The 22,888-nt window shown below is 39.8% G+C and overlaps 1 protein-coding gene across 1 annotated transcript in view; it reads left to right on the forward strand.

The window, feature by feature from the left end:
* USH2A (usherin) overlaps positions 1-22,888 on the forward strand; it is a 373,252-nt gene that overhangs the window by 326,196 nt on the left and 24,168 nt on the right. Inside the window, exons 61-63 of the mRNA XM_031504249.2 lie at positions 13,571-13,798; positions 14,637-16,153; positions 17,133-17,451. Coding sequence (XP_031360109.2) covers positions 13,571-13,798; positions 14,637-16,153; positions 17,133-17,451 — 2,064 coding nt within the window. The remainder of the gene's footprint in view (positions 1-13,570; positions 13,799-14,636; positions 16,154-17,132; positions 17,452-22,888) is intronic.

Consider the following 22,888-nt stretch of genomic DNA (forward strand, 5'->3'; position numbering starts at 1 on the left):
AACTGTATTGTATTCCCAAGTCTGTTTCTTTAGCAGTCTTTAAAGAAAATCTCTTTGGTCTTTAAAGAAAGAGATTGGTACAGATGTCCCTCCATCAGCATCTGACAGGCCAGATGATTTGGAAAGGATATGCTTGTTGAACTGCTTTATGAGTGCCAAGAAAACTATGAGCATGGAAAGAAGGTTTCTACCCATGAAGTGGAGGGCTTGCTGCCAAAGTTGCTGGTGGATTCAGAGAAATGTTTCTCACCATATTAGTAGGTGCCATGTTACAGCTTTTAGCATATCAAATATTACCTGTTACACCTCTGGCACCTTTAAGCTGCTCTACTCTTACAACCAAAACTGTGGAAACTGTTCATTCCTTCCCTCTTTTCCCTTCACCAGCCTTCCTTCCTAAGAGCACAGTTTGAGACTATGATGATATTGGAAGCAGGAATTTCCATCCTGAGGGTCTAGTAGAAAATAACTTCTGTGTTTTTCAGATTTTTGTTAGGAACTTGTTTCTGTTTCCAGATACTTTGCAGGTCCTGCAGTCCTTATAAAAGGGAGGACTCTGCTTCAGTCAGGTAATTTCCTTAAAGGTCTTGTTCTAATGGGGGCTGTGTGGCTACACAGGCAAAGCTTTGGGAGACAACCATGTAGATGCTCACTTGAGGCATCCTGTGGCTGATTCTAGAGCAGCAGCTGGACTTGTAGTACAACATCCTCAAGCCCTTTGATTTTGTGGCTGTGTCTGCCTTCTTTGAATTAATCTATGGCTGTTCCACCTTTGTCTTTTATGGCAGCATGTTTGTCTTCTAAACAGTTCTGTGCCCACACCACCCTAAGGTGGAGATGATGTGACTGCTGGGGTTTGATCCATCCCAGTGAGACCCCTGGAGTGTGTTGTCATATATACATATATATACTGAGGAACAGTATATTCACAATGGGAAGATATACAGAGGTCCCAGGATCTAGTTAATACATAGCACAAATCATTACTTGTTTTGGTTCTGAATTTTGCTCCAAGTATTTTTCTAAGTCCACTTCCTGTAGGTTTGAAGGCATCAGTTAATTTTTTTTCCGATCCAGAGCAGAGTTCCTAGAGTGAGTCAATTATTCCATTCAGTGTGGAGATGCTACTTTAGTGGCTGCAAAAAAAGGCACCAAGTTTACAACTGTCCCATAAGATCAGAATTGCAAATGCACCTTTAATATTGCAAGAGAATGAGGGAAGTGGACTCCTTGAAGTGATAAATTTTCTGTATTTTCACTATAAAGAAAACTTTACACTGTGTAAACAAAATGAATGAAACTTTTCAGAGCTCTTATATTTCAACAGGCTTTGAAAAGAAATTAATGTGAAATCAGAAGGCATCTTCTCCCAGATGAAGTATTATTCTTGTCATTATGGTATAATAAAATTATTTTTTATTGTTTTCTTTCAGGGGTTCAAGACAGATGATAATTTAGATTTTCTCTAATATTAGTCTGTGCTAGAAATACTAGACCCATGATGTACCAACAGATCATGAGATTTATACTATTGTTGTAGCTTAAGACAGTGACATATTTTAGTGCTGAGCTTAATGTTACTAGGAAGTCCAGGTCTAAAAAGAGTGAATAGAGACCCTGAGAGCAAATGGGAAACAAAACATCACCTTTTTCCACCAGGTAACAAAATATTTTGAGCTCTAGTTGCCCTGATGTCAGATACAGTACTGCCTTTGAGAAAAAAAACAGAGTTGAGAACATGTGGCTTTTAAATAAGACATTTTTGAGACAAAAATTTTCAATAGATCTTTATCATGCTGAAGTTTTTCTCTTTTTGGTCCTGGATAGAAGCATCACAACGCTTTGACTTGCTTTGTTAACAAACCCCTGTATTGATATTTGGTTTGAGGGTATTAATGGCAATTTTAAACCACTTGAGTAACACCTTTCTTGAGTAACATGATCTCATACTGAAGATCATGTCCAACATGCTGGCCTGTGTGTGGAAATCAGGAGATCAGGAGGATGTTTGCTTCCGTATTAACTAAATAGACATTTGCTTCAGATTAACTAAAGCAAATCCCCGTTCTGGTTGGATGCCCTCTACATTCACCGTGTAGTTTTGTCCTTCTGCTTATGAAGACCCTGATCCAGCATCCTTGAAAAGGCAAATGGAAGGTAATATTGATTTAGAAGTCTTTTGAGACTGCTGCAGTTCAACTTCTGAAGCTATGAATGGTTTTGTGTTTCGTTTTAAGAAACAAGAAACAGCAAACCTGTATGGTCTGTTGCTGTGTGTTGATTGAAAATGTTGTTACTGCCTTTATTTCTCTTTGAGTCTTAAGTGAATTTAAGAAAAAACAATCACAGCTGTGAATGCTATATGCTTTGGATGGCACATGTAGTCTGTCTGACAGTGTGTCTAACCTGTCATGAGAGAGAGTGTGGCTTCTCCAACAGGCCATTCAAAACAGAGGTTAAGCTTACACATCAGACTTTCCCTTTGGAGAGACCTCCTTCCCTCTGTGCAGAGTGTAGGGAGGAACTGAGGACAGTAGCTACACAAGGTTTGGTCAGAATGTAGAACATTGTGACTCTTTCCCATAGTGCCTATCCTCATATTTGGGCACTTAAATACATCTGCAAGTCTGTCCCAAAATGATTAAATTGTAGTAATTTCTCTTTGGGTTGCTCATTTATAACATGCATACATGCAGCTAATCAATAGATGAGACAGTGAAACTAGTGGATTTACAACTTAATATGCTGGGGTCGATAATGGGCTGTAAAGACATTTTCAATTCAGAAATCAGCACAGTATGTTCTTTACTAAGCTTATGGGATCTATTTTAATTCTTCAAGTAACTTAAATATCCAAGGAAAATACAGAATCCAAACTAAACTTGTTATGCTTCAAGTTTCAAATAATATTTCAGTATTTACATATTTCATCTCTTCCCTAACTAATCCATCTGGCCGGTGAAAGCCACAAGCAACGCAGACTTCTCTTTTGGCAGGAGCTTTGCACTGAGAAGCCCAACCCACAGTAGGAGGGACTAATGAAAGGACATGATGAAAGTCTCTGTTTTATTTAGGCATTAACGTTTCAAAGTGAAGCTTAGCTAGCTGCATTCCTTGTTCCCACTGCAGCAGACATAGCTGTCTGGTTTTCTGTGTATGTATATGAATTCAGTGTTCACCTGACAGCATAGAAAATGGGAATGGGCAGTCTGCAGACACAGCTTCATGTGCTGTGTCAAGGTGAGTTTCTTTCCAGCAGTGTGTCCTGTAAGCTTAAAGTAGAGGGAATTGTATCCATGTGATCCTAAGAGGACCTGGATGTTCATCCATCCATTTTCATTTTGGCTTACTTGGTTTCAAGACTTTAAACCTGAAAGCAGATTCTCTTCCAGTTACTCTACCAAACTCCATTACCACTCTTTTTTCTTGTCTTCTTTTCAAGCCTTTCCTCAATGTGGAGTTGATTCCGAGCCTTCATATGGCAAGACACAGCTGTGTCAGCTAAGGAACACAGAAATACAGAACTTGTTCTTTATTGGACATTCTTATTTTCATCCACAGGGCAGTCCATTGCAACTGCAATGGGAAAATAAGATTTATATTACTTTTTACCATGGGGGCTTTTCAGGCTACTCACTGAGTTTCTCCACAAGCTCATACAACCAGTGGGGGCAGGGATTCCTTGTAGCAATCCCCTACTCCAAAACTAGGGGAACATCCCATAAAGATCTGGAAGGAAAGTGTCAGATCTCTGCTCAACCTCTCAGTATTTTGATGTGAGACTGTGCTTTACTGAGGAGTATGTGCCTGAGTGTACACCTAAATCTGTGTCTGATCAATACCCCCTGCTAATATTCAGAAAATAGGTTGAACTTCCCTCCAGGCACAGAAAAGAGAGAAGTGATCCCTCCCTGCATTAACACTGTGTGCTTCTGGCCTTCTGCTGGTGCCTGCTCTGTACAAAAAGGTGCAGAGCAAATCCCTTTTTCCTGGCTTTTACTGGCATAAGCGGACTACACCTTTCCCAAATGGCTACCTGCATACTTTTCTTTACTTTCAGCCAGTCTCTGCTTGGAGAGCAGATTTCTCCATGTAGGAAGTGTAAAGCATTGAGGAAAGGAATGGAAAACCTGGTGAAGAAAAAAGCCTTTTGAAAAATTGGGGTTTGTACTTTTTGGCCCTTCATTTTTTTTTTTAAATACCCAGTTCATTTTAAAGGTGACTTTTTAAGTTCAGTGACATACTCAGACTAAACTTTGGCCTTTATAATGTAGCTCCAAGTAAATTGTTTGTGCTTACCTTTTAATGTCTCTCAGAAGTGATTACATACAGAGCAGGCAAAGTTTGAATGAAGAGCTAGGACTGCTCAGTACAGGGCAGAGAAAAAGGAATAAAAAATAGGAAGTAAAAACCTTTTAGTCTCCTTTAAAATGCTGCTTTTATTTCCCATTGTGTTGGGAGAAAGCAGGGATTTAAAGCTGTGAATTGCCTGGAGGCTGTGCTATCTTCCTCTACTCAGCAGCAGTTAGAACTTCTCTTTTATTGCATGTATTGGGTGAGAGAGACAAGGACTCAGAATGATTGAGAAAAGGGAATAAACTAAGCTTGCATTTAACAATAATATGACACATCTATTGTACCTGTGTAAAATGGGATCTAATCCAATAACTATAGTTTCCCAAAGCTGCACGCAGGAACAGAGGGGGATATCCTGAGACTTAATTAATTAAAGTTTGTAACATGATGGGAGATCCTATGATGAAGAGTCATATATAACTGCAAAGTCCTGATTTTATGGAGCACAACTGACATTCAGTGGCATTTTCAAGGAATCTGATGTGTGAGCTCCCCTGCAAACTGTGTTAAGATTCAGACTGCCCTTGTACAAGTCCCCTTAAGGATTTTCTTCAGACTCTTTTTCTCTTTACTTTTTTTTCCCTGTTATGGCTGTTGAGCTGTGCAAAGGCAAAAACTGAAAATAATTGCTTTTATAGAGGAAAACCAAGGAGTCTTTCCACTCTGTCTTCAATTTGCCAAAATTACAGCCAAAGTCTCTTTTTTCAAATTTTACAGAAAAGAGAATTTTGAGATATTGCACCCCAGTCATTTTAGGATCAAATGGAAAAACTTCTACAGTGTTCAGAGCTACTATCCCTCACATTATCATACATGATGCTATTTGGAAGGAGATGAAGAAGACATGGCACACATATTTGAATTCAAAAATGTAATAGGGGCAATGTGAATTCATGTAAAACAAAACTTCAGATGAAGCCAAAAGCCAACATATTTGGTCTTGACAAAAGCACATTCTTTTTGCAACAAAGTAAAACTGAGTGCCATAAGATACCTTGAGTTGAGAAGTTAATGGACATAAATTACCCATTTTTATGGATAACAAAAAACATTCATGGCTTCATTACATTGGTTCATAAAGCTCCTACCACTCTGGACATTAGTAGGGGAAAAAAATTTTTAAAAAATATGAGACTAAGAAGACTGATATAGCAGTCCAGATTTTGTTTGTTCTGATTCTGGACATCAGCCAAAATATCAAATGGAAAATACGGTTTATGGCATTAGGAAAAAATATAACATTAACCCCCTAATGCTCCATATTAAGGATGTACCCCCTACCATTTGCAGGTTTGAGCCCTTAGGCTCTAGCTGCTGTTTGACAGCAGCAGTGGTTTTTGGTTTGTTTTGGTTTTTTTTCTCTTGCCATGTCTACAGACACTATGAAATAAATCCATGAGAGAAACCCCACTCCTAAATGTTAACAAATGGTGGATGGAAAGTCACTGCTTGTCAGGAGCACTGCATGTGGTACTTAAGTTAAACATAATCTTGAAGTTCAGCTGAACGAGTGCTCCATTAGTAATGAAGAAGCACAAACTCCAACCAGGTTTGTGTGTTTGACTTTTCTAGCTTTTTACCTTCCCTGAAGATGTGTTTCTACCCCAGATTATAAAGCTCCACCTGCTTCATTCCTATTTCCCTCATGACCGAGGCAAATTGCAAGTTCTGCACTATCTGGATGTGTTTATACAGATTCCCCATTACGTGGTGTGTGAGTTTGGAATGGCACACAAATCTCCTAGCTCAGTTCTGTAGCATTTGACATTGCTTTAATATCTTGCTGCATTTTACATACCATGAAGTCTTTGCTGATGAAGCTGCTCTCTCTCCTCTCCTCTCTCACTCCCACCAGCTCTCCACAAAGCACACCCCACTCAGCTAAAGATCAGGACATACTAGATATGCATATTTTTCCAAGGGTGACACATAACTATTTTTTGTTATGGTTCAAGTATCTTATGTTATGCTCTATTGTGTCTCAAATAGTACTATTTTTTTTCCTTCAGATGTAGCCTGTCCTATTTTGAAGAGAAACTTAGTCCAGTTGTTCACATTCAGCATGATTATTGAATGCAAAAGGACCATTTGGGATAAGTGGTGATGTCAGTTTTGAACTGAGTAAACCCAAAGTTTATGGGAAACTGTTCCATCATCTCTCCAGTTTATAAAAAGAGCTGCTTCTTTCCTTCTACCTCACTTTCTAACTGTGAGGAGTAATAAACATGGTTTAAAGTGGAAAAATATGGGGGGAAAAATTAGGTGAAAAACTATGTTTTATTATACAGTAGGTCTTGTGAGTGTTGTTAGAGATAAAATATTAATGTTAGGAAAACATGTTGACATCGTCCTCTAGGTGGTGCCTATAGTGGAATGTCATGTCATTGATATTTTGGTTTATTTGATTTACTTAGTCATGCAGAAAGAAAAATATTTTTTTGGATTTCAATATTTCTTAGTAGAAATTAGACAAATATAGATGGAAATAAATTTTTGAGAAGGTGCTATTCAGTGATGTTTGATGAATTTTAAAGAAATAATTATGAAAGAAAAGAGAAAATAAGAGAAAAGAAAAAAGATCAGGGGAGAGGAAAATAGTAAAAGAAAAGGGAGGAAGAGGAAAGAGAAACGAGGAGAGGAGAGGAGAGGAGAGGAGAGGAGAGGAGAGGAGAGGAGAGGAGAGGAGAGGAGAGGAGAGGAGAGGAGAGGAGAGGAGAGGAGAGGAGAGGAGAGGAGAGGAGAGGAGAGGAGAGGAGAGGAGAGGAGAGGAGAGGAGAGGAGAGGAGAGGAGAGGAGAGGAGAGGAGAGGAGAGGAGAGGAGAGGAGAGGAGAGGAGAGGAGAGGAGAGGAGAGGAGAGGAGAGGAGAGGAGAGGAGAGGAGAGGAGAGGAGAGGAGAGGAGAGGAGAGGAGAGGAGAGGAGAGGAGAGGAGAGGAGAGGAGAGGAGAGGAGAGGAGAGGAGAGGAGAGAGGAATCTCACTGAATAGCAATGTTGACTTTGCCCAAAGAGGGGTTTTGCCATCAAAAGTGCAATATCATTGGTGTTTTAAAAGTCTACTACTACCCAAAGGCCAACTTGATTTTATTTGATTTCTTTTTAATGTTCAATGCATCCTAGTTTTCTTTGTGTTGCTTTGCTTTCAAGTCAAAGCTGGGGATTCAGATGCCTGGTGAGACTGCAGCAAGTCCCAGGTGTGCCAGGTAAGAAAACTGTCTACTGTGAAAATAGGCAGCAGCTCCACGAGATAGATTCAGCTACATGCAACTCACGAACCCTGCCAGGAAGGAGGAAAATGAATTGTGATGTAGTAATTTTCTATCAGGTACTAATTGTTGTTATTTGCAGATTATTTTGAATTTAGATTACTGCTGTTTTAAAGGTTTCTTCCTCATACAGTCCACAAGCCCATGTAGGACAGTTGGCACAGGAAATTACTTAGTTATGTGGCAAGTGAAACAGGGTGTGCAGATCAGGGGGTTTATTAAAAATGCTGCTAGAATGATGCTATTAGGAAAGGATGAGGGCACTGGGGCACAGAGGAGAGAAAAGTTGTGTTCTCTGGTGTTGATTTATCAGCACCAAGTTTGTCTCAAAAATAAAATACAAGAACATTTTTAAAGTTAAAAAAAAAAAAAAAGGAAACATTTTGCCAGGAATCTCAAGGAAATAATATTTTTATGATCATGTAATAAATGTTTATATTTTAATAAGAAGCTATTTTATGTGCTTTACTTTGTGGGCTGAATTTATTCTAATACATTTTTAAACTAAAATTTCCTATATTTATTTATAGAAAAGCAGACTCAAATATAATGAATTTTTGAATGTCATTTCTTAGCCACTGTAGAAGAAAAGACTGCATTAATCCATCTCAGGGCTGGGAAAGGAAGAGTGTCCTTTCATCCCAACTAAAGACAATTTGGATTAACATTTCCTGGACAAATATGTTTAAAAAATATTTCAGATTTAATAAGGGACTATCTGGATTTATGAACTTTAAAATGTGATTTAAATATTTCTCTAGTTTTATTCTTTGGGATTTTATTTGCCATAAATATTATTACCCTATTGAAAACCTGTTGGGTCATATCAAATAATCAAGCCATTATTTAAAATTAAATATATGTGTTGAAAGACAGTTTTAAAATTCTGAAATGAGATGCAAAGTTCTTAAAATGTAAAATTTTAAGAGTGAAATTTACAAAAAAAATGTAATGAAAAATCTAAAATTGTTTTAATACAAATTGAAAGGAAAATAGCTAGTGCAACATAAATTTCTTGTAAAAATGGAAATTCTGCTTACCTGTAGACAAGATAATATCTGGTTAAATGAATAATATGTTGGTTTCTGTTTGACTAACCTTTAAGATTTTTCAGTACTACCATGGGAATAATTTATATTCCAGTCCGCACTGCTACAGGAATAGACTCATAGATTACTTGTGTATCCATAAGTTATATCCTTGTGAATCTGAGCATAAGGCTTTAGGAATAGAGTAGATTTTTTAAATGGAAAAGACACATTGTGCATGATATAAGGCCGAGAAGGAAGGCAGCTCAAAGGACAAGTTAGTGTTTGCATGTGAATTTGAGCTCAATGTAATGTTTAGAGTGAAGGCAGGGGCTAAGAATAGTCTGGGAGATAAGAGTGAACATCAGAGTCAAGACAGAAGTGCTCCCAGTGTTTTGCATAAAATGGCAAAGAGTCTGGATTAGACAGGGACTTGGATAAGACAATAATGACAAAGATGAGGATAAACTGCATACCTTTATAAACTCCCAAGCATTCCCCCTTGCTTCTGTCACATGTGGAGGAATCTTTGACTTCCTTGATGGAGAATTTGAAAATTTTACTCAGACAATGGTTGGATTGATGTTCTGGCTGTCAGGAGACCATAGCTTTTTCCTCCCTTGTCCAGGGACAGTTCCCCATCTCTGCCTCTAGACAAGGGGATGTTCTACTGAACAGCTTTCCCATTGTTTATGTCCATGGATTATGAAAGAGCTGGTTTGGATCCCTGTGCCACCACTACAGTTACCAGTATGAGAGTGTCTGATGCCACTGGGTGTAGTTAGAGGCTACAGAAGGAATGAGCTAGCTTTTTATTCAGCTATTCAAGATACCTGCCAAGTAGAGATTATGGTACAAAGAGAAGACAGGGAGGGAGAAGAAACCAGAGCCTAACCTTAACGTGACTGGTGATGACTTGCTGAGCTTTGATATTACCCCTGAAGAAGGGACAGATACTCAAACTCCTGTTGGGCAGCTCTGCAGTGGTTCAGAGATCTTCTGATGTGTCTGTTTCAGTTTGAGCTCATTCCCTGAGACCTAGGCAACTGGGTAAGCTAACCTGCCTTGAAAGAAGAGGGGAAGCCTAGAGTGACATCCCTGGAAGTGCTGCTTCATCAGATCGATAGATTCAAAGATGACTAGGTTGTGTAGTTGTATGCAGTTAAAACATTTGTGCAGGGAGTCCACCCGTGCAGAGTATTATTGACAGCTACAGATCAATGCTAATTTTTGATCATTTTCAACCTACAAAGACCTCTTGACCCTGTTGCCACCTTAGGGGCACTTCAAGTAGTCAAAAGCAATCACAGTAGGCAGTGTAAAATCATCAGACCCTTGAAGGCTGCACAGCCTTGCCCGTGCCTGCGAGGAGGACCAAGAGGTAGCGAGGAAGGCAGGCACCTTGCATTATGGATGCTGCTGCCTTTGAATGGCATGAAAGACTATGCTAATTTGTTTCCAGACTTTAAGTGACTTCTGTGTTCATGAATTAAAAAATAAACAAACAAAAAAGGCAATCTGAAGCAAATCTTGATGAATGCATTATTCATGATTCTTGTTCTCTCGTTTTATGTTTGGAAAAATGTGTTAAAACAAGGTTTTATTTTAAATAACTTTTATCCTAATTTACAGTGGAGAAGAGTGGAATTAGTGGAGGAATGTATTTGTTGCTGTTAACAGCTTGTGCTGTCACTGGCAGCATGTGAAGCACTTTACAGAGCAAAACCAAAGGTCCTGCCTGGAGTAGTGGTGGTGCTGCTAGAGCTGTACCAGGGGGAGGAGATCAGGCTGCCAAAAGCAAGGACTGTGCCAAAGGCTGGGCTCTGGGCTACAGGATGTGATCAGGTCACAGTGGCTTGTCAAAACCTCCCTCCTCTGTAAGGTGTCCATTTCTGTAGTGTTTACATGGAAAGAATCAAAGAGCCACAGAGGAGGAATGTGAGATTGTACACACTTAAATGTTTGCTGGAATATTTTTAATTTAATGACTGATGGAGTGTGAATGTTTTACAGTTAGGGACAGAGAACGGAGGGCATGGGCTTGAAGTTCATTGGATTTCATGGTCAGCCAGTCTATGAACATCTTAATGTTCACATTAAAATTTTATTTTGTTGGTTTTCTTTTAATGGTGAATGAAATCTAGACTGTTAGCACATGTAAACATGGGAAATATGAGTTTATGGCTTTGCAGAGGAAGACTGGGAGAATATTTCAGACAGTGATTTTGTTCCTGTGCCTGTTTAAGGCTGTCATTGTCCACTGAAGCCCAAGTTACAGTGCTATCAGTACAAGGTATATTTTACAATTTATATTTGACCATTCCAGCAGGACAGTATTTCTAGGCTGAAAATGTCATGGGAGGACATAAAGTGATTCTTAAAATGAATCACCAAGTCTGCCATCCATACTCTTTTCAGCATCAGCCTTTGAGCTGAGCAAATTCACGGCTGGCAATGGCAGCAGTGCAGGGGGAGAAAGTGTGGCTCTGTATTCTGGGAGTACGTCCCCTGAGCTTACTTCAAAACCAAACAAAACAAAAATACATGTAAACCGTTTGCTCTTCAAGAAGTATCTGTAGGAGCCAGGGATAAAAGTCATCCCTGGAAGGAATGGTTTAGCAGTCTCCAGAGAACATGATGAACTGCAGGCAAGGAAATCCCTCCATCCTTGTTTCATTTCAAAGTGCAGTGAGGATTGTAAATAATTAAATCTTGGGGTTTAGCGGAAAAATGGTAGAGGGTGATGAAAAATATTTCATTTTCTGTTTAAAAATATAAATCTAGTGTTTTGTAGCATTGCTGTCACAAAAACCCACCCAATGATGCAGCTCATTAAAAAGCAGAGCCATTGCTTTTTGTCTGATGTTTTTAATAATGTGTTTGTACCTTCAGAGAGCCTCTGTGTAGCAGTTCAGGGGCAATAATTTAATGCTGCATGATCCCTTCCTCCCATCCCCATCCCCAAACCATGGAATGTAAATTTTAAGCTTTTAAAAGTTCTGTTTTGAAAACCTAATAGATAACTGTCCTCGTAAAAACTATTAATACAGACTACATCCAATTGTAAAGCTAATTTTAATCATGTTTGGTGCCAACATAATTTCTGATGCCAGATTTTTATGCTAAGCATGAGCCTCAATTTAAACGTGGTTCTTTAACCTGCAGTTCATAATTTTGCAGTTGGTTGTGTAGGGTTTTTTGGCTATGGCAGTTTAAATGCTTCCACTTTCAAGGATCTAAGCCATAAATGTTTATTAAAAGAATCTATAATGAAATCAGGTTTGTTATTTTTTTAATGGCTGCCTTGAGTATGTTGGATGACTGAACGCACGTTGTTAATCATTAAGTACTCACGTTACAAAAAGTGTTTGATAGTATTGCCATCTAGGGGCTGAATGAAATTCTCCATACTGAAATAAACTGTAATTGAACAGGTGCTGCTATTGACAATATACATATGTTTTTGCTTTATAGCCCACATGCTTTCCATGTTTCTTATGACAAAAGATATCTCTAAATGTCCCACAGCAGCCAGAGCTTTTTTATATATAATCTGTTTGAGGTGATTGCTATTTGCATTTCAGCTTATGCTTTTTTGGCAGTGATGACTGGGAATTCCTAACAAAGAATTATACTTTTTTGCATTATTAATCTTGCTAGTGTTTGCCCTGTTTAACAGAAAAAAGGAATCATTTATCAGAAAAGTATGTTTATAATCTGTACTTGTGGCATCTTCAGATTTAATATTCATAATGGTCATTCAAATGCTGTGCTATATTTATCTAAAAGACTAACTCATTGTTTTGAGGAAATAACTATTTAAATATTTATGATCTAACTTTTAATATTTAAAAAAGAAATTAATATTTCTTTAAAATTTGTTTCTGAGTCTGATAGCTTAACAAATGTTTAAATATTAAGCAATTGGAAATGTTAGCATTTAGCAACCTAATATGACTTACTGACACAGGGATATTGACTTCAGCTCTTTCTGTCACATGAAGGCATTCCTGCACTCCCTTTCTTGTGGTCCCTATAATTCGTGCCAAAGTACAGCTAAAAATGAGATTAAATATATCAGTGATTAGCTGAACTCCTTTTATCTTTGCTGCTCTGATCCAACACATCTGCACAGTCTCCTGCTGGAACGTTACTTCTTTTCTTTGTTGGTTACTGTGCCTTTTGTGACTGTTCAGAATAATTCCATGGCTGTTCTGCCTTCCTGCCTAGATCAGATTTTGTGCTGAGGCTCTCCTTGCCTGAGCAGTGTCAGGTCTGTGTCAGATGCTGTTTGGGGTGAGCTGGGATGCCAGTGGTCCCTCCTGGCCATGGCTGATATCCCTCAGCCTGCATCCCCACCATACCCCTCTGCTGAGCTGTGCTCTGATGTGGCAGCAGGTCAGCCCCAGTCCTTGCAGCCCCGGCTGAGCCTGGTGGGATTCACAAATTGTTTATCCAGATTACCACGGCCTGAGTAGCTAGAATAGGACAGCATGCCTATGAAATGTCACATGTACACACAAGATGAGTAAAATTTCTGTAGAGACAACCATTACTTGTGTGCCACAGGTTTTTGCGAGCTTGAATCCAGTTCCAGGAAGCTTCATCCTCACTGAGCAAGCTCAGACACATGCTGAGTGAGATGTAAATTGTGTCCTAGCTGAGATTCAGACTGTGGAGGACTCCCAAGGAATTCACTCCAAAGGCTCCATCATAATGACAGATAATTTTTTTAAACCCTAAGAATTTCTTTTTGAGGCTCAATCATAAAAAAACCACCAAAAAAAATCCTAGTAACCAGATGGGGTATTCTGCAAAGCAGTCAGAAGTGACCCAGAGCTGAGGCCTTATTTTCCAAGTGACATAAACCACAGATGCTGATTACTTTTTTAACTAACTCAAACATCTGTATTCTTGCTTCAGGGAACAAAGCATCAGGCTCATTTATTTGGATTGAAACCTTTCACAACATATCATATTCATGTCGTAGCTGTAAACAACGCCGGGCAGGTTTCAAGCCCCTGGACATCTGTGCGCACTTTGGAAGCTTCACCCAGTGGCCTGAGCAACTTCACTGTGGAAAAGAAAGAAAATGGCAGGGCTCTGCTGCTAAAATGGTCAGAGCCCTCCAAACCCAATGGCATCATTAAGGTAATACTTATCTTGACAGTTCACTTGATTAAAAAACAGAAGGGAAATGCTGAATATCAAATTAAAACTTTTTTTTTTTTTTGCCAAAAATGACTCAATCTAATGCATAGTTTAAAAAAATATGGAAGTCCTATATAAACCCAAGACACTCTGTGTGTTCTCTGTGCTTGTCATTATATTAAAACGAATAATAATAACATTCTTGTGCTACTCTGTGACTGTAAATTTTCATTTGCACTGAACCAAATTGTTCATTTAATGCATAGAAAGCTGCACATGAAAGCTCATAATCTTACTCATGGTGATATTGGACATGACCAAAATGTGTTTGTAGAAAACCTGAGTTTCATAGAATATTATTCTGAAATTTGAGATGTCTTTAGCTCAATGGTTTCAACTGAGTGTAGACCTTTACCTGCAAGGTTTGCAACTAGATGGTTTTATCTGGAGGGTTTTTGCCCTTAAGTGATATTCTTTAGAGCTAGTCTGTAAGAAGCTTTCTGCTGGCCTGTGAGAGCCTTGTGATGAAACTTGATAACAATCAAATATAATGAAAACTGTCACTAAGTGATTTATTACTGCATTCAAAATGAAAAAAAAATTAATGAAAATTGGATCAAAACATTCCTTTTGTATCCATTATCTGTTTGTGAGCTGATTGTTACTAGCAAGAATAAGTTTCTGAATCATTGGTTAATGGCCCTTACCCTATTGCAAAGATTAAGGGTCTCATCTACTGGTTATTGACAAAAATTGTTTTGTTTTGTTTTCCTTTTTTCCTGGCTTCTGTCCCTCCTTCCTTTCCTGCCTGCCTTTTTTTTCTTCCTTAATTCACCAGACCTACAATGTTTTCAGCGATGACCACCTGGAGTACAGTGGTTTATCTCGCCAGTTCCTCTTCCGGCGGCTCGAGCCATACACCCTGTACACGCTCGTGCTGGAGGCCTGCAATTCAGCAGGCTGCACTCGCTCTCCACCCCAGCCAGTCTGGACAGATGAAGCTCCCCCAGTGTCCCAGATGGCACCTGTAATCCAGGCAGTGAATGCCACCAACGTTCAACTGAGCTGGTTGCAGCCAATTAATCCGAATGGAAAAATAATTCGCTATGAAGTTATTCACAGACACACAGAAGAGACTGTTGCAGGGCACAGAGCAACAACAGAAGATGAGAAAATTATTTTCACAGAATATAACACTGAAAGCAATACATTCACCTACAATGATAAAAGTTTACAGCCATGGACAAGGTATGAATATAAAATACGTACCTGGAATGCAGCAGGCTATGCTGACAGCTCCTGGACAGTGGCAGAGACCAGTCAAACTGCCCCAAAAGGTCTTGCTGCCCCCAGTTTATCTGTGCTGTCAGCCAACCCCCATAAAGTGCTCATATCGTGGACACCCCCAGCACAGCCCAATGGCATTCTCCAGTCATACAGGCTGCTGAAGAATGATGCTCTTTATCCTTTCAGCTTTGACGCTGCTACTCTGAGCTACATAGATGAGGACTTGCTGCCCTACACGGTGTACAGCTATGCAGTGGTTGCCTGTACCATGGGGGGCTGCTCTACCAGTGAGCCAGCTGCAATACGGACCCTGGAAGCAGCTCCTGCCTTGGTGGACCCCCCATCTCTGCAGGCTGTCAGTGCCACTCAGATCAGTGCATCCTGGGCACCTCCCCAGATACAAAATGGAGATATCACCAAGTACATATTGAAACTCGGCAATGAAGAGTATTATCGGGGCAACAGTTTGCAAATGCTGGTCTCTAACTTGAAGCCTTACACGCAGTATGATTTTGCATTGGTCGCCTGTACTGCTGGGGGCTGCACCTCTAGCACATCCCAGTCTGTGATGACCATGGAGGCTCCACCATTAAATATGGAAGCTCCCAGGCTGCTGGTCATGGGCTCGGAGTCAATTGAAATCACATGGAAACTCCCAGATAAGCCCAATGGCAAAATCACGAGCTATGACCTAAGGAGGGATGGTGTGCTTGTTTACTCTGGTCTGGAAACTCGGTATCTTGATTTCACCCTAATGCCAGGCATGGAGTACAGCTACACTGTCACAGCAAATAACAGCCAGGGCAGCGTCACCAGTCCCTCAGCTCAGATAAGAACCAACCCCTCTGCTCCATCTGGGATGTTGCCTCCTAGGTTGCAGGCATGGTCTTCCAGTGAGATTTTGGTGGCCTGGGATCCACCTATCAAAGTAAATGGAGACATTAGAAACTACACAATCTCGCTCCACAAGCCTGGTGAAACGGGAAAGAAGACTTTTGACTTTGATGCATCTCATGTTTCCTTTCTGAGACGGTCATACATAGTGGCACAGCTGCAGCCCTACAGCAGGTAATTCTAGAAGAACCCATTTGTTGAATAAATATTGTGGGGTGGTGCAGTGGCCTGGCAGAGAGCTCAGCTATCTTGCTTAAACACATAGTCAGACCCATGGGGTTGTTTGCTAAAAAGCAAAATAATAAAATAAGGATATTTTTTTCTTTTAAATTTATAGTAGCACCAGCTTTCTATCATCTTGATGAAGTGCATAGTGCTGACTTAGATTGTAAGTAATAGAAGGGGAATTCAGCACTCTGCTATAGGCTTCAAAACCTGCAGTCTTTTACTGGTGCATCAGTCACATGGTGTCTGCTATGGAGAATAAATAGGGCTTTAGTTGACAAAATTCAGGGTGGGGAGACCAAACTCACAGTAGCTGGCCCATTCACAGGGTAGCTGCAATGAAATTAATGGAACATGTTTGAATCCTCAAGCTGGATTTATGATTAAGTGAAAGCTAAAACTTGAGTGTACCAAACTCTGCTACAGAAATGCACTTGATACTGAAGTAATATCTTCCCCACTAATTCTTGATTATTTACCTGACCTTTCCTTATATATTTGTGTAGGCATAATTTGTGTGTGTTACTTGGTTGGTAAGTTTGTCTACTATTTACATATAACTAATCTAAATCCAAAGAGAGTAATAGAGGAGCTCTATAGCTCTCAAATGACATCCAAATCATCTCTTACAGTGAATCATCATTTTGATTTATATCATCAAAATCAAAATTATTTTGATCACTTGGCTCCTGCAGATGTTAAGTGCTCTGAACAAAACCAAACCACACCCAAATAAAAATCCAGAAAACAGTGTTCTTCCTCTTTGCTACACAAGGCGCAGCACATAACCCCTGTGTTCATGCAAACTGCGTGCCTATTAAAAATTCTGAAGACCGGGAGAAATTAAGAAATCCACCCGCTCTCACGTACGGTTTGTACTTGTATCTGCAGCACTTTAATCACCTCGCTCCCGCTTTGTGTTCCCAAGGTACGAAGTCCAGCTCCAGGCCTGCACGGAGCTGGGCTGCGCCTCCAGTGAGTGGGCACCGGCGCGGACGCTGGAGGCACCGCCGGCAGCGCAGCCGGCCCCTCTCATTGAAATACAAACAGCCGGCGGCTTCCAGTCCACTGCTTCCATCCTGTGGGCCGGCCCGAAGCAGCCAAACGGGAAGATTTTATACTATGAACTTTACAGGAGGAGAGCAGCTCAAGCCCACATAAATTTAGACCTCTCGCTCGTTTACAATGGTTCTTCAACCTCCTTCAAAGACGACAAGTTGCTGCCTTACACAGAGTACGAATATCAGGTGGGAATTGAAGCTATTTAGCAGCTCTGGTTATGATTTCAGTACACTTTGAGAACCTTACTTTACACTTACAATGAACATACACATCTCTATTCTAATGTTAATAGCATTGTGAAACCCGAATTATTATTGTGAATGTGTTTTAAAGACTTGAGAAGCTGAAAATAATTCCATACAAGCAATATATTCATTCAGCATTTGTTTAGCTTAGTAGTAGATGCCTGTGTATCTTATATGTTAAATGTCTGTGTACCCTCCAGAGTGTCTGCAAGGCTCAGTTATTGTAAATTCTAGTTTTGAAAAGGTAGCTTTTTTCCCATTATTTTTTCTTTCTTTTTCCATCATCCCCCAATCTTTTCTGAATTAATTTTTAATTTAGATCTTAGGTTAATTTTAGATCTCAGAGCAGTTTACATCCAGGGGGACTGTTTTCTCTTTAAATTAGTCATTAGACTGACAAGCACATTTTTTTGGTGGTTCAAAAGTGAATTTGCTGTTGATGGTTGGTGTTCACATTTTGTTTAATATATACCTGAAACAGTGCAATCTACCTCTTGAGCAAGGCGGAGCAATCTTTCTTTCACAGGCTCATTGGCTTTATAGGATCACAAGATAATTCAGGTTGGAAGGGCTCTCAAGAGGCCATCCAGCCCAACTTTCTGCCCAAAGCGGGGTCAGTAAAGAGGTCAGATGAGGTTTTGCAGGGCTTCATCCTTTATCAGGACTTTATCTTGAGAGAAGTATGTAAGAAGAATGTAACCTTACAGTCAACTCCACTACCTGACTGTCCTCATTGCAAAAAAGTTTTTTTGTTATGTTCAGTCTGAACCTTTTTTGCTTGAACTTACACCTGTTTTATCTTGTCCCCTCCCAACATATACCATAGTAAAGAAACAGGCTTCCCCCCATCATTAGCCTGCTGGGTAACTGCAATCAAGTCCCTCCAAAGCCATCTCTTCCCCAAGCTGAGCAATCCCAAGTCCCACAGGTTCTCTTTCTAGGCACTTTTCCAAACCCCTGATTACCGTGATGGACTTCCACTAAGCTCATTCCAATTTATCAATATCTTTCTGTTATTTGGGGCCAAAACAAAATACACACTAAATAAAGGCAGGTAATCACTTCCTTTAATTGTCTGGCTGTGCTCTTGTGGAACAGCTCAGGATGCTGGCCATCTTTGCTGCCTGGCTCGTGTTCAGCTTTCTACCTTTAGGTCCTTTGAAGCAGAGGTGCTCCCTAGTTGGTCAGTAATGCTGACCATGTGAAACTGCAAGTATTTATTCCTCCCCAGGAGCAGGACTTTGCATCTCTCTTGCTGAAATTCCCATTCTCTAGGGCCTTCTGACTAGCAGATCTGTCCTTCAGCATCAACTGATCCCTCTACTTTGGTGTCATCTGCAAATTTAATGAAAGCACACTGTATAGGTCAGGTTCTTTGGTAACTCTGCTCCACTGCTATTGCTTTCTCCTTTTAAGTAGCCAGAAACCATGAAGAATTAAACCTAAACATTTGTTTTATTGCATTAGTCTCTCCAGCTGCTGCATACACAAGTGTAGTAAACTCATCAAGTCATGCAGTTTGGAAGGGACATCCAGAAGGCATCCAGCCTAACTCCCTGCTTGAGGCAGGTCCAGATAGACCAGGCTCTCAGCGCTGTGTCCAGCTGAGTTTTGGATCAAGTTCTCCATCCTTTGGATCAAATCCTCCATCTCCATGCAAGGATGGAGATTGTATAGCCTGTATCAGCAGAACTATTGTTAGACCAGATTTCCTTGCTGCTTTAGGCAGGATCTGTGGGGAATGTGAATTCAAGTGCAGATGGGTCTGAGTAGACAGCAAGCATTGCTGTCTATCCAAACCATACTTGTAAGGAAGCTTTCTTAGATGAAGAAAAACTCTCCAAGCTGGACATTGTAGATATTGGCTGTGGGATGTTCTCAGCTGGGCTAACTTTTAATTATCTCAGTCAGAAGCTGTTCCTTGGGAAGTGGGTACCATAGAGACTTTTTTCAGCCAACATCTTTAATGACTTATCAGTAAAAGATTAAAAAAGAAAAAAAAAAACTTTTGATTGGATTCCTGTGCTTTATTGTGCTATATTCAAGACTTGCTTTTTATCTTGAGTCTGCTTCATAACCAGGCTGAGATTTTGATTGGAACTCTAAGTAATTTTTGGGATTTTTTTCACCAGTGGCCATTTATTTCACCATGAGAAGTTTTTCAATGCATGTATTTACCTTCTGCTTAAGTCCACTTGCAGCAGTCCTCTGGGATGTATTCTGAGTTTCTCCATTGTTGACAATTTATATCTTGCCTGTGAGACAAGTTATTCATAAGTATAGGGCTTGGCTTTTGCTATTATGCTGATGAAACCCAGATTTATATTTCACTTAAACTGGATATTGATTCTCCTGTCTCTGTATTTGGGGCTTGTTTGCTGGACATAAAACTTTAAATGCAACTGAATTTCCTCCAGCAGAATGCAGATAAAATCAAAATGCTGTGATGGGACTCTCTCCAGCTTTTTTGGAGATATTGAGATTCAGTTCAATGCTCTAATAGCTTCTTTGGACCTGAAATCAGGTCTTTTGAATCTGAGCTTCTTGGGAGTTTTTTCATTGGGTTTTGTTGGTTTTTAATTTGTTTGTTTTCCTGGAAACTTCAGCTGAATATCAGGTTTTATAAAACCAGGTGCAAAAGTTGCACTTCCAGAGCAATGATGTGAGTTTAGAAGCTCATGCTGACAAAAGTGATTATGCCCCCAAAATGCTCAGGTCACTGTTCTTAAAGGAAGCACATTTATACTTGAAAGGGCCAGTTCTGCATGAGCATATTAGCACCTGCTAGTTTGCAGTGGGTTTTCAAGTGGCATACAGTGCCTATTTCCATACTACAAAACACTTAGATCTTTGAAACTCCCTGTGTTGGTCTAGTTGTACATTGAGATACTTGCATTTTCTAGAGCATCTTTTAGGTATTTGTTGGAATTCTGTCTTGTATCTCCAACTCTATTAACCATATACTATTGCATGATCTGAAAATCCCCCTTGTTTAAACAAGCATCACTCATGAGGCCAAAGGAGTTTGCAAGTGCAATCCTTTGTTTCCTGGAACATTTTTGAAACAGAGTGTGTAGGCCCTCCTTGGGAATCATTGGAAGTGGTGTGCAATGTTACCATATAGCAGCCTATAGAGCCAAACCTGTTTTTCTCAGCTAAGGGAAGGCCCTTCTGAGCAGAGACTTGTGGCACTTAGTGCAAAGCAGAGCAGTCACAGTATGGTGTGATTTCCATGCAAATGCAGTATCACTCCTCCACAATTACACTTAATTGTGTTCTTAAAACTGCTTCTTTAGATTAATGGCTTAATGTCTTCCTGGTTTAGGACGCATCCTTATTTCTATTTGGCAGGCACAGAGCATGTAAAAGACAGAAAATTACAATTGTCCCTCTTCAGAAAGGTTTATGGCTCCCTGCAGAGGTTTATTCTCCAAGAGGACTATTCAATGCACCAAGACAGGGTCTGCAGTGCTGGGGCTGTGTGCCTCTGACCACTGTAAGAGGCACAGCATCCCTCCTGTGTGTGGAGAATCCTTCTCACCCTCTTGTTACTGCAGCCAACTGATGGGTCTAGGAAATACCCCAGGACACACCAGGGTAAATATGTATTGGGTCCTCTCAAAGAGAAAACAAATAATATTCTGACTTTGGAGAGATTAAAAAAAAAAAAAAAAGTGGGTACAAAGTCATGAAGACTAAGAAAGGACCACCTACGTGGGGAGTAGAATATGTTGGCCTTCTTGGTCACTTTCCAATGCCAGGAAGGACACTTGGTTTACCAGCCTTCTGTCACATTGTTGGCTGAGCTCCAGCTTGTGCTGATTAGTTACCGGCAAACAGGTCAGTGACTTCTGCAGTTTAAAATGAGGTAAAACCAGTTTTCTAGTTGACCAGTGATGAAACAGTGACCTGTTTGCAATATCCCTCATATCTGGATCTTCTTCATTCTTTTAATTCCCAATTTCTTCCCATCTCTCTGACAGAAAGATCCACTGCAAAGCAGTGACATTTTAAAAAAAAAAGTAGTTCTTTCTCCCATTCCCTTCTTGCTATTTTGGTTGTTTTTTCATATGAGGTTTCTGCTTCCAATTAAGCAGAATTTCTCATACTACATCTGCATTAGACTACCACACTTGACCTCAGCTTCTGGAAAGTAAAGCATACATAACTATGTTGTTTCACTGATGCAATGATGATACCTACCCTATATATCCTTTTGCAGAATGAGATACTTCCTTTCTCCTAGTAGAAGCAAAAAGGGCAATTTGAAGCCACATGATTTTGCTCATTAAGCCCCACCTCAGGCAGTGTGTTTCTCTTGTCAATACAATCTTAAATTCAAGTGTGTTGATGCAAAAAAACCTTGATTTTTTTTTCATTAAATTAAATATGAATATGTCATGGTTTGACACTGGCATAATGCTAGTGCCCCTATGAAAATGTAACTTATTAATTGAATGCTGTGAAACGTGATTGAGAACAGAGTAAAGCAGGGTTAAGCTTAATAATAAAAGGAAAAAAACTTCATTAAGCTACTACTACTACTGTAAAAAGAAAAAAAAAGAAAGGAAAAAATATAGACAAAATTGAAAATGAAAACTTTTAAAAACATTCTTCTTCCTACTACTTAACTCTAACAAACCACAGTGAGACACATTTGGACTTTTAATTAAGTTTTTATTTTTTTACATAATTAATACTGAGTCTATAAGGGGAGAGAGGAGTTTCCTTTGTACTGTAGACTTCTAGGAAACATAGCTGCTACTTCTTGTGTTTCTATGTTATACATGGCACTGCCCAGACACACCAGCTAGTGTGACACTCTCCTCTCTATGTTACAGTGCTCTAACTACTGTGCATGGACAGAGACTGTTTATAGGCCTTTTTTTAAGGATGCTTTGTCAAGGATTAACAGGAATAACAGTCTAGTGTCTTATTTTGGGACTACAGTCCCTCCCATTTTCCCTTGGGGCTGAGGGTTTAAGAACAGAGATTGTTTTCTCTTTTTTTCTGAAGATGGAGGGTATTATCACACTCTTTTTAAATTTTTCTATTTAGTTTTGAACTGGTAGTTGCTGGAGGAGTCTTTTGGCTTACTATTGCATCTCTTTAAAATGCAGTCTCTCTTGGAGGAAGGATTGGTTTAGTCTATGGCTAAAAAGAAGAGTCTAGCCAAAAGTCACTCTATTATCTCCCCTAACTTTCTTTCCCTGACATCTGAGGTCCTGGGCTGTCTCTCTTTCCTTCAAATTGAGGAGGAGTAATATTTCACAAAGCCTTCATTTCCCAGGAAAGGGTTAAAATTCCCGGACTCCCCGGAGGGTTGAAATTTTGGCCTAGGATTTTGTTTCTCATCTCCCACACTGGGCATCTTCTC

This window comes from Lonchura striata, chromosome 3, assembly GCF_046129695.1.
Source record: "Lonchura striata isolate bLonStr1 chromosome 3, bLonStr1.mat, whole genome shotgun sequence".
In the NCBI taxonomy this organism is placed as follows: Eukaryota; Metazoa; Chordata; class Aves; order Passeriformes; family Estrildidae; genus Lonchura; species Lonchura striata.